General features: G+C 33.5%; 1 protein-coding gene across 1 annotated transcript in view; it reads left to right on the plus strand.

Annotated features, from left to right (window-relative positions):
- Window positions 1–11,356, plus strand: part of CUNHXorf57 (chromosome unknown CXorf57 homolog) — a 92,573-nt gene that overhangs the window by 36,631 nt on the left and 44,586 nt on the right. Inside the window, exons 5-10 of the mRNA XM_023519073.1 lie at window positions 385–476; window positions 581–703; window positions 3,553–3,657; window positions 4,753–4,920; window positions 6,123–6,283; window positions 7,561–7,682. Of these exons, the coding sequence (XP_023374841.1) occupies window positions 385–476; window positions 581–703; window positions 3,553–3,657; window positions 4,753–4,920; window positions 6,123–6,283; window positions 7,561–7,682 (771 nt within the window). The remainder of the gene's footprint in view (window positions 1–384; window positions 477–580; window positions 704–3,552; window positions 3,658–4,752; window positions 4,921–6,122; window positions 6,284–7,560; window positions 7,683–11,356) is intronic.

The following is an 11,356-nucleotide window of genomic DNA, read 5'->3' on the forward strand; positions in this document are numbered from 1 at the left end:
GAGACCAAGGCAGGAGGATCACTTGAGGCCAAAAGTTTGAGGCCAACCTAAGCCACATACTGAGATCCCATCTCTTTAAAAAAAAAAAAAAAAAAGCTTAGTCAGGCATGGTGGCATATACCTATAGTCCCAGTTACTCAAGAGGCTAAGTTGGGAGTATCACTTGAGCCCAGGAGTTCAAGGTTACGTGAGCTATGATTGGGCCATTACATTCTAGCCTGGGTGACAGAGTGAGACCCTATCTCAAAAAAAAAAAAAAAAGGAAAGAAACAGCCAAAATTATACTGCAGGAACTACCTAGGTATACATTTTCAAAAAATCATAACTATAGAATGCTTTTTCACTATTTAAAGATAAACTATTTAATAATTTTTGATTTTTTAGATCAGAACTGGATGATATGCCAGAAAATCGTATCTGTGATGTTATTGGCTTGCTAGTTTTTGTAGGAAGAGTCCAGCGGTCAAAAAAGAAAGGTAAGCTTTTAACGTTGAAAATCACAACTATTTCAGCATATAGTTATATGTTCACATGTATATAATCAGTTACCGTCATTTATTTTAATATTCTATCCATATAGAAAGCCGTGAAGATTATTGGTCTTATCGCTGGATCCACATCATTGACGGGACTTCAGAGCTACCATTTATAGTGGAACTGTTTTCTACATCTCAGCCAGAAATCTTTGAAAATATTTACCCAAGTACTCATTCTTAATATTTTATCTTTTTATTTTTAAAAGTAGGAATATTAACTTAAAAAATAGTAGAAGTGGTATGACATTGAGTTAGCAAATTAAAGCAGTATGACAGCATGTTTAAAACTTTTCTATGTTAATGTATTTCTTATAGCAGATATTAAACAACTGCTGCTAATCTAGTCAGAATTAATTTGGTATTAAACTAATTTAGGAAACAGGTGCTCTTGCCAAGTCTCATTGTTAAAATTTCACACATGAAAAAAATTTAAGATTAGGTAAAACTAAAACATGGGCAATTTCCTTTGTATCCTTTTGGAAATTGACTAGACCCCATTAAAGACATCAAAGATATTACTAATGTTGCATTAATTAGTAGAGGATTGACAAACTAATTAAATAATGAAAATGGTAAGTATGATTCCATTTGGATATTAAATTAATATTAAGTTGGTGTTATACCAGCTGATCAATATTTTACTTTGGTTTACTTTGGCATTCCCTTTTTATCCTCCATTAATTCAGATATAAATATAGATTTTTTTTTCACTAATATTATTTATTTGAAAATATTTTAGGTGTGGCCTATTGTATATTTCATACTGCATATAACATAGGCTATTCTTCAGATCTGTCATGATAAGGAAAAAAGTATGTTTAATACTTTTCAGCAATTTCAGTGACGATTTGCTTATTTGAATCCAGAATATAAAGCTATTAATATTTTAGATATGGTATGCTATTTTACCATTTTCCAAATGATAAAATGAATAAATACTGCTTGTTACCTGTGTTAAATGCTTGCCAAAATTGAGGAAACTTCCAAAACTCACAATTAGCAATAAGATAAAAATTGTGGAACACTAAGAGACCTAGAGACGATATATGTAGCACTGTTCTGCTGCCCCTTTTTTCTCTGTACAAAACAGTACTGTACACTTCTGCTTCATTAGATTCCACCCTGGGCTTGTGAGATTAAAATTTTTAAATATATCTAGATAGAACTGAACCTCACCCCAACTTTGGGGGGGATGGAACAGAGAGTTTGGGCCATAACCAAGACATGAACTTCAAAGGTGAGTGGGATATGACCTCTCATAAAACTTCTTTTAGGGCATTAATGATTGTTATTGATTACTTCTAATGACAATTCCATTGCCTCATTTTAGGTGGGCTTTGTCGCTAGGTCCCTTTCTGTTTGCTTGTAGCCACTTTAAACAACAAACTGACACAATTTTAGCTAAAGATTTCTCACAGAAACTTTGCCAAACATGTTTGTTCTATTTCTTGTGATAATGTGAAATGTATCCTCCTAAAAAAGGTATGTATGAACCTTGGTGGGATTTATTCTAGTATAACAAGTTTACAACAATCACAATTTATTTTTGTCTTTTGACCAAAAAGGAAGGAAAAAATCATGATGAGTGTTAAGGGGGCTTCAGGACTGTGAAAGGTAATGTGACCAAAGGTCTTCTGAAGTAATACCAAAATCTTTTGGTAATACAACAAAAAATTTGTAAGAAAAGTCAAGAACTAAAGAGAAGTAATACTGTGCATTTATTATGTGCCAGATGCTTATAAAAATTATCTCATTTTGTATTTTCAGTTATCTTTTAAAGAATTGATGTTATAAATTTTCAGGTTAAAAGGCAAAGATCAAAAAAAATTTAAAAAAATAAATAAAAAGCAAAGATCTAGTCAAACAGCTAGAAAGTGTTCAATTTGACTCTTAGACTTTAGAAATTACAATTAGAGATCTCTTTAATTTTTTACTTTTTATTTTATTGTGGTAAGAACAGTTAAGATGAGATCTACCCTCTTAATAGATTTTAGAATTTCTTTTAATATTCTTGTATCAACATCTTTACTCATTAATATACACATTTGTATAGTTTTTGAAATAAAGGAAAAGTGATATTAATTAAGATAATTATTACTTGAACAGAGTTTCTTTATTTTCATTGCTACAGAATAAAGAAAGAACTAGTAAATATAAGAAATAGCAAATGAATTTATAGGTATGCTTTGGAGAAATTTTTATTCTCAAATAAGAATTACTTTTATGTGATCACAAGAATTTGTATATTTTTGTTTTTAAGACTGTTTTAGCATATAATGAGTTAATGTTTTAAAAAATTAATGAAACTTTACTAACTAAATAACCTGATAGATAATTAAAAACAACTGATAACTTTTGAAAATAGTTGAAATCTGTGGCCTATAATGGATTATAATTAGATTATAGTATCTCATTTCCAGGGATTCTTTTAAGCCTATCAATTTAGCAAGATGAAAAGACAATATCATTATATAAGCCCCGTTATTGGCCTGTAAACTCGAAGATAAATACCCAAGATATATAAAATCCTTGCATAAACAAAGACAAATTAATACTTGGAGTAATTCAGGGTTCAGTATTAGGTTGGGTTAATCAGTGAAAGTATCATAGAGAAACTAAGCTTTTTTCTCTGCAGGAAGTAACTTTTTTTTTTTTTTGGGCCAGGGCTGGGTTTGAACCCACCACCTCTGGCATATGGGGCCGGCACCCTACTCCTTTCAGCCACAGGTGCCGCCCCTAGGAAGTAACTGTGATGCCCAGTTGGGTGCCCCGTTAGAATAACTCTATAGATTAGTGTGGTCCAAGGACTGGATGGATGCACTAGTATTCAAGTAGGAGCTTATTAGAAATGCAGAATCTGGGGCTCTACTTTAGACTGAATCTGATTCTGTATTTTAACAACAATCTCATGTTCTTTTGTTCATTGAAGTTGTAGAATCATCATGTTACACTTTGATCTTGGTATGTCCTTTATAAAATGCAAAAGTAATTTCACAAGTATATTTATTTTTTGCAGTGTCATATTTTGTGTGTACACAATTGAAAGTTGTCAGAAATGACACTCAGACACCCAAGCTGCTTTACCTCACCACTACAAATGAGAGTCGCGTGTTTATGACTGGTGAGTAATCCCTTTGTGTATTTTTTACTGGAAATGTAATGTGTTTCTCTTCACTAGAATCCTTTAGTACGTATGAACTTATAACACTTGAATACAACATAGCTTTATTTTGACCTCCTTTATCACTATAAGAATGTTTTAACAAAAAATATTTGGCTTGTGGATTATTTTGCTTCTAGATTATTTATGGTAGAAGCAGTGATTTTTTGACTCACTGGAAAATTGTGTTTGTTTCCTTTCATTAACTTTAATTCCTGCTTGTTGTAGAATGTAAATAATCATAAATTGTTTGATAAGTTGAAGATCATTAGTCCTGGTACCATAATACAGATTCAGTTGACAGTATTTGAAAATATTAAGTAAAACAAAAATGAGTGTCAAATTTTGGCCCCAAGATCTCACATCTTATTTATATGGAAAGAAAAGTCTCACCACTCTATACAAGTCTGTTATTTTTCCTGTTCTCTCTAACGACAGGGTCAGAACTATAAAGATTAAAGTATCCAAGTCAGAGAGTGAGGGACTAGTGTAGAATGGGGTATATATCAGAATGCTACCATGCTGGAAGATGTTTGTTAAAAGTAAAGTCATAGGGAAGGTGTAAATGTACATCTTCATCAATAGGTACCTTATTGTTAAAATACTATCAGAAGTAAATATGACATTTTTAAGTATGCTTTCAGAGCATGAATCTAAATGCTGAGCTGTATTCATAAGCAATTTAGTTCATACATAATGCCATACTTTCAGGTTAATACATGGCTTAAAAATCAGTTTTTTCAGAATATGCCAAACATTTGGATAGTTAGAAAAATTTAGATTATTATTTTTTCTTCTTCGTGTGGATTTTAGCATCCTATAGACAGCTACAGTTTAGTCCACTTAAACTGTAATACATTGTATGGCTGATTCCTTCTTAGGATTTGTTTACTGTCTTTGAATAATTACTACATAGTGAATAAGTGAACTTGACTTTTTTACATAGTGATATTAGAGACTGGTTTAATATTAAACTGTTTTTATATGACAAAGTCTATTCAGTTTATTACAGTAATCTTTTTCTCTTTTTTATTTGTGGTTTATCCTTCTTGCAAGGAGGTCATAGAGGCCAACCATATACCTACGAAGCCAAGGTCAAAAACTTTATTCAGTGGATTAAAACAAAGACCGAGTCTGGGGAAGTGAAGAATACCGTAATTGGTGGCTACTATCCCTATCCACCAGTACCAGAGACATTTACCAAGTATAGTAGTTCTGTTAAAGGTACTAACATAATTATTGTCAGTCTTTATGTTCATATGTTATACATGTGGTATATGCTATTTCAGTTAGTTACCTTTATATTTTTCTTCTCTGAGGGTGAGCCAAAGTATGGCAACATTCACAGATAACAATTTTGACTTAAAGCCGACTCAGAAAGACGTGGAATGGTACTGAAAGGTTAATATTTTGATTTTATCAGACTGGAAGAAAAAAGAGAATGTAGAAGATAAGTAACTGGAAATACAAGTCGAGTATCCCTAATCTAAAAATCTGAAATTCAAAATGCTTCAAAATCTGAAACGTTTGAGTGCTGACATGACACTCAAAGGAAATACTTATTGGAGCATTTTAGATTTTGGATTTTTGCATTAGGATCCCATGTATTTCAGACAAGGAATGCACAGCCTGTATTGTCTTTATTTAATATCATTAAGATCAGATCTGATCTTGGTAGATCTCGACTTCTATGACATTACACAGAAAGACTAAAGATAATCTAAAAGAGATGTTGGACAATTTGATATTAAGATACAATGGTTTTATGCTACTTTTGTGAATGATATTATGTATAATATAACTGAGTTCTACCTTTAAATAAAAAATGATGCCAAAACAAATGAGATGCTGAATATGACATTGAAGTACTGATGAGAGACCTAATATTAATTTATTTTTCCTAGAATTAATTGTAATTAGTAGAATTAATATATGATAGTTGAAAAGTTTAACATGAGCATTTTCTTGTTTAAAAGCCATGGCATAATTGCATGGTTTTAGAAAAAAAAAAACTTTGAAATGCTGACCTATTATCATATAAATATATTGACATCCTCTTATATATCATAATGCTAGCAATACATAGCATATTTTTGAAATAATTAAAATGTGTTTTTCTGTGTACTGGCTAGACAACACTTTAAAGTTTGAAATGCATCAATTACATTCAATATGTAAAATTTCTTTTGCAAAAAAAAGACTCCACACTGTAAGCTTGTTTTACGGTTTAGTTGATAAATGTATTTTGCCTATTTCACAAAAATTACATAAGGGACTGCCAAATATAAACACAAAGTCTGACAGATTGAAGTTAATGTCACAAGTCTATAATTTCATGTTGTGAAATTACACTGCAAATCTAATTCTTACTTTTATCATTTCAGTTCTTTAAAACTTAAAGTTTCCTTGAAATTATTCTTTTGCAGTTGAATCGCTCTTGACAGCCATGAATGAAGTGAAGAAGGAGATTGAAGACTTGCAGTATAGGGAACAAAAGCGCATTGCAATTCAGGGGATAATTACTGTTGTAAAGTTTATCCCCCACAGCAGTGCAACTGAAAGTGCCACAGCATCAGAAATACCTTGGGTATGGTGCCAAAGAATAAATAGCATGTCTTTGAAAGCGCTGTAATTGTAATTATAGTTGGTACCTTTTACATTTTGTTTAGAACTCATATGTATTGACTCTTAATGTTGTAAACCTAAGAGGAAAAAAATTTAGCTTTTTGTTTCCATTTTCTGTCATTTATTCTTGTGCAGACTGGGCTAATAGTTACAACCTCTGACATTTTCGAAGGCCCTAAAAAGTTGGCATCTAGTTTTGACTTTCTGTATAATTTGAGCCTATCATGAATGTTTTAAACTTCCTGATGGTATATATGTCCATAGTTGTTTCCTACCTTTTTTACAGGCTAGTACTACAGGAAAGTTTCCATGAAAAGTTTTTTTTGTTTTTTTTTTGAGACGGAGCCTCAAGCTATCCCCCTGGGTAGAGTGCCATGGCATCATGCTCACAGCAACCTCCAACTCCTGGGCTCAAGCGAGTCTCCTGCCTCAGCCTCCCAAGCAGCTGGGACTACAGGCACCCGCCTTAGCCGCTTGAGCCACAGGCACCGAGCCAAAAAAGTTTTTACCACTATCTCTAGCATGGTAGTCTTACTCATGCTCTTATAGTTAATGCTATAAGATAGCATTAACTCTTGTAGGATAAGTAGTAGAAGGGGCCAGTTCTGACATCTAGGGACAATCAAGATAAGTAAATTAATTGTTCCTATGAGTTTGTCTTCTTAAAAACTACCTCTACAATTATTACTATTCATATGGAAATAAGGATTTAATCCATCTTTTCAGTTATACTAGAATAGGAAGGACATTTTTATCTTCCTTTTAAGAAATAATTTAATAGCACATGGATTAGATTTAATCATCTTCATAAAGGTACTGGTTACATTTGCAAAGATTTGTCACAATTCTTAAGATTATGAAAAAATGGGCTCAGCACCTGTGGCTCAAGTGGCTAAGGCGCCAGCCATGTACACCCAAGGTGGTGGGTTCGAATCCAGCCAGGGGCCCACCAAACAACAATGATGGCTGCAACCAAAAAATAGCCGGGCGTTGTGGTGGGCACCTGTGGTCCCAGCTACTTGAGAGGCTGAGGCAAGAGACTCGCTTGAGCCCAGGAGTTGGAGGTTGCTGTGAGCTGTGATGCCATAGCACTCTACCCAGGGGGACAGCTTGAGGCTCTGTCTCAAAAAAAAGATTATGAAAAATGGAGACATTAAAATGGTAGAGTCTTTTAAGAGAGAAATAATTTTTTGTTTATTACTGTATTTTAAAATGTTCTTTCTAAATTTTTGGTTTTAGATTAACCGACCCTCCACATCTCATGATGATGAACCTATGAGTTTTCAGTCTTTTCAAAATGCATCTATAAGTTTGTATACAAGCAACAAAGTAAGAGTTCTTCAAGGCCCAATTGCTAAACCGTAAGTCATTTGTATTAAGTACAATATATACAAAGCACATTATTTTTGGTTTATCTTTAGAGTATAAAATAAGCAATTATGATAGAAGCTGTTTCCTGGGGCTACTGTAGCAAAATACCATGACTGAGTGGCTTAAACACAGATGTTTATCGTCTCACTGGTTCTGGAGTTTAGAGTCCAAAATCAGGGTATTGACAGGGTTGATCCCTCTGAGGGCTGTGAGGGAGAATCTGTTCCATGGCTCTCTTAGCTCCTGCTGGCTTGCTAGAAATCTTTGGCATTCCTTGACTTGTAGAAGCATCACTCCAATCTCTGCCTTTATCTTCACACAGAGTTCTCCCTGTGTGATGTCTGTGTCTAAATCCTTCCCCCCCCCTTTTTTTTGAGACAGAGCCTCAAGCTGTCACCCTGGGGAGAGTGCTGTAGCATCATAGCTCACAGCAACCTTCCCCCCTTTTTATATAAGGATACCAGACATACTGGATTAGGCCAGTATGGCCTCATCATAACCAGTTATATCTGCAAAGACTATTTCCAAATAAGGTCACATTCTGAGTTACTGAGGGGTAGGGCTTCATCATATGAATTTTGTGGGGGCACAGTTAAACCCATAACAGTCTGCCTCTGGCCCTCATCACAATATCCCCAAAAGGCTTAAACCATACCAGTATCAACTCTGGTCCAAAATCTCATCTAAATCTCTTCTACATTGCATAGGGATATGATTCATTCATCCATGATCAGGGTGATTTATTGTGGGGCAAAATTCTTTATCTGAAAACCTGTGTCATCAGGCAAATTATCTGTCTCTATGTACAGTGGTAGGACAGGCATAGGCTACACATTACCATTTTTTTTATTAAAATCTTTATTACATTTACATTTTCTTTCTTTTTTTTTTTTTGCAATTTTTGGCCAGGGCTGGGTTTGAACCACCGCCTCTGACATATGGGCCAGTGCCCTACTCCTTTGAGCCACAGGCACAGCCCCCACATTACCATTTTCAAAGGAAGAAATTGAAGGGAAAAAAGGAGTCTTAGGTTACAAGCAACCCCAAAACCTAGCAAGGCAATTTCCAGTAGAATTTAAGGCTTCATAGTTATCCTTTCTGACATTTAGATGGTGACCTCACACTTTGAAACCAAGGAGATGGTCCTACCCTCTAGAATTGAAAAAGTTACCCTGTCTTCTGGAACCAAGGAGATGGTCCCACCCCTAGAGTCATTCTTTCATTTTCTTGAAGAATAGCCCATATTTGTAGTCAGGTGACCAAATAATGTCACATTCTGGGATATTAGGGGTTAGGACTTAAACATACGAATTTGGAGGACACAAGAATCCCTCTTACCTGCCCTACTCAGCAAGGACTAATCAAAAATGAGTTTAAAATGGGGAATTATTTCTAAAAGCAAACATTTTTATTTCATTTACACATTTTGTTTTCATTTAAAACAGTGGTTCTCAACCTTCCTAATGTGGTGACCCTTTAATACAATTCCTGTGGGTCATGACCCACAGGTTGAGAACCACTGTTTTAAAATACAGCTTTTGTTTGCCTACCAATATTTTAACCCTGGGCCTTTCCTACTGTACATAAACTTCATCCATTATGAATTGTATATGATTAACAGTCTTGGTTTCTTTGAGGTTTTAGGAAAACCCAGACATTGTAGAGTGCAGAACCATTCTGGATTTTAAGATATTTTAATTTTTTTTAGGTAAATTAAAAAAAAGTTTATTGATGCATACTAGATGTACATATTTGGGAGGGTACATGTGATAAGTTAATACATTCATATAATTTGTAAAGATCAATAATTCCAGTATTTTATAGTAGCTGTACAGCAGCTTTTAGGTTACAAATAAGCAATAAGTGAATTTATCAAGTTTTTAGATAACTAGCATCCTTGATCTATTTACTCGTTACTTCTAAAAGTTTGTAGGGTTTTATTTTCTCTCAGCAGATGATGTTATCTGCACATGATGGTAGTTTCTTTCTTTCTGTCCAATTATTTTGCCATTTAATTCTTTTCCTTGTGTTATTGTACTGGTTAGGACCTTTAGTACAATGTTGAATAGAATTTGTGAGAAAGAACATCTATGTCTCATTTTTAATCTCAGAAAGAAATTTCTCAAGATTTCACCACTGAGAAAGTTGGTGAATAATTTTTTATCAGATTAAGTATATTTCCTTCTAATCCTAGTTTGCTAAATTGTTCTCATGAATGTGAGTTGGATTTTGCCAAATGTTTACACTGAGTTTATTACGTTTTTTTTTCTGAGATAGTCTCACTATGTTGCTCTTGGTAAAGTGATAGGCATCACAGCTCACAGCAACCTCCAACTCTTGGGCTTAAGCGGTTCTCTTGCCTCAGCCTCCCAAGTAGCTGGGACTATAGGCACCCACCACAATGCCCAGCTTTTTTTTTTTTTTTTCATTTTTTTTTTTTATTTTTTATTTTTTGGCAGGCCCAGGCTGGGTTCAAACCCTCCAGCCCTGGTGTATGTGGCTAGCACCCTAGCCGCTGAGCTATAGGCACTGAGCCTACACTGAGTTTATTAATCTACTAACTTTTACTTTGTGTTCTTTTCACATAGTTAATTAAGTTGATTAATTTCTTGAATGTTAAATCATCCATACATTCTTAGAAATAATTCTACTTGGTTATGATGTACTACCCTTCTCATATGTCAAATATGGTAATATATGGGATATATTTGATATATGAGAAGGGTAATACATGCAAATTTTATAATATCTGCAATATTTTATTTAGCGTTTTTGTATCAATGTTCGTGTGAGAGATTGATCTATAAATTTTTGTCTCTTATAACATCCTTGTCAGAGATGTGTATCAGGTTTATGCTGGCCTTATTAAAAAAGAATTGGGAAGTGTTTCCTGTTTTATTCTCTGTAAGCGAATGTCCAAGATTGGTATTATCTCTTTCTTAAATGTTTAGATATATTCTCCAGTGAAGCCATCTGAAGCTGAGGTTTTCTTTTGGGGAAAAGTTTTGAATAAGTGATTCAATTTCTCTAATTTTGGAATATCTGCTTTTTCTTCATCTGGCCATTGTGTTTTTCAAAGATTTTTATGTTCACATCTAAACTAATATTTATTTGTGTAAAATTGTCTTTTATACTTCTGCTTAATCTATAATGATGTTACATTTTTATTCCTTATACTCAATAATTTGTGTTTTCTGACTTTTAAAAAAATTATTTATTAAATCATAACTGTACATTAATGCATTTATGGGGCACAATGTGATAATTTGAAATACAATGTGGAAAACTTATATCAAATTTGTTAACATAACCAATACCTCACTTGTTGTGGTAAGACATTTATACTCTACTCTTAATAGTCTATTGTGCATAATGCAATGATACATTTTTAAAATTTTATGACTTTTCTTTCTGAATCAATCTTCCTGTTCTTTTTCTAGCTACTTGAGTTAGATTCTTCATTAATTTTTGGTTCTTTTCTAATATGTGCATATAATGCCATAAATGTTTAAGCACCTCTTTAGCTGCATCCTACTTCCTTCTGTCAGTTAAGAACTTTTTTTTAGTTTTTATTGTGATTTTCCTTTCACAGATTGGTTTATTGTGAAGTATATTAGTTAATTTCTAGACAGTCGAGGATTTTCTAGTTACTTTTTTTTTTTTT

This window comes from Otolemur garnettii, unplaced genomic scaffold, assembly GCF_000181295.1.
Source record: "Otolemur garnettii isolate 467f Iridium unplaced genomic scaffold, OtoGar3 scaffold00155, whole genome shotgun sequence".
NCBI classification, from domain to species: domain Eukaryota; kingdom Metazoa; phylum Chordata; class Mammalia; order Primates; family Galagidae; genus Otolemur; species Otolemur garnettii.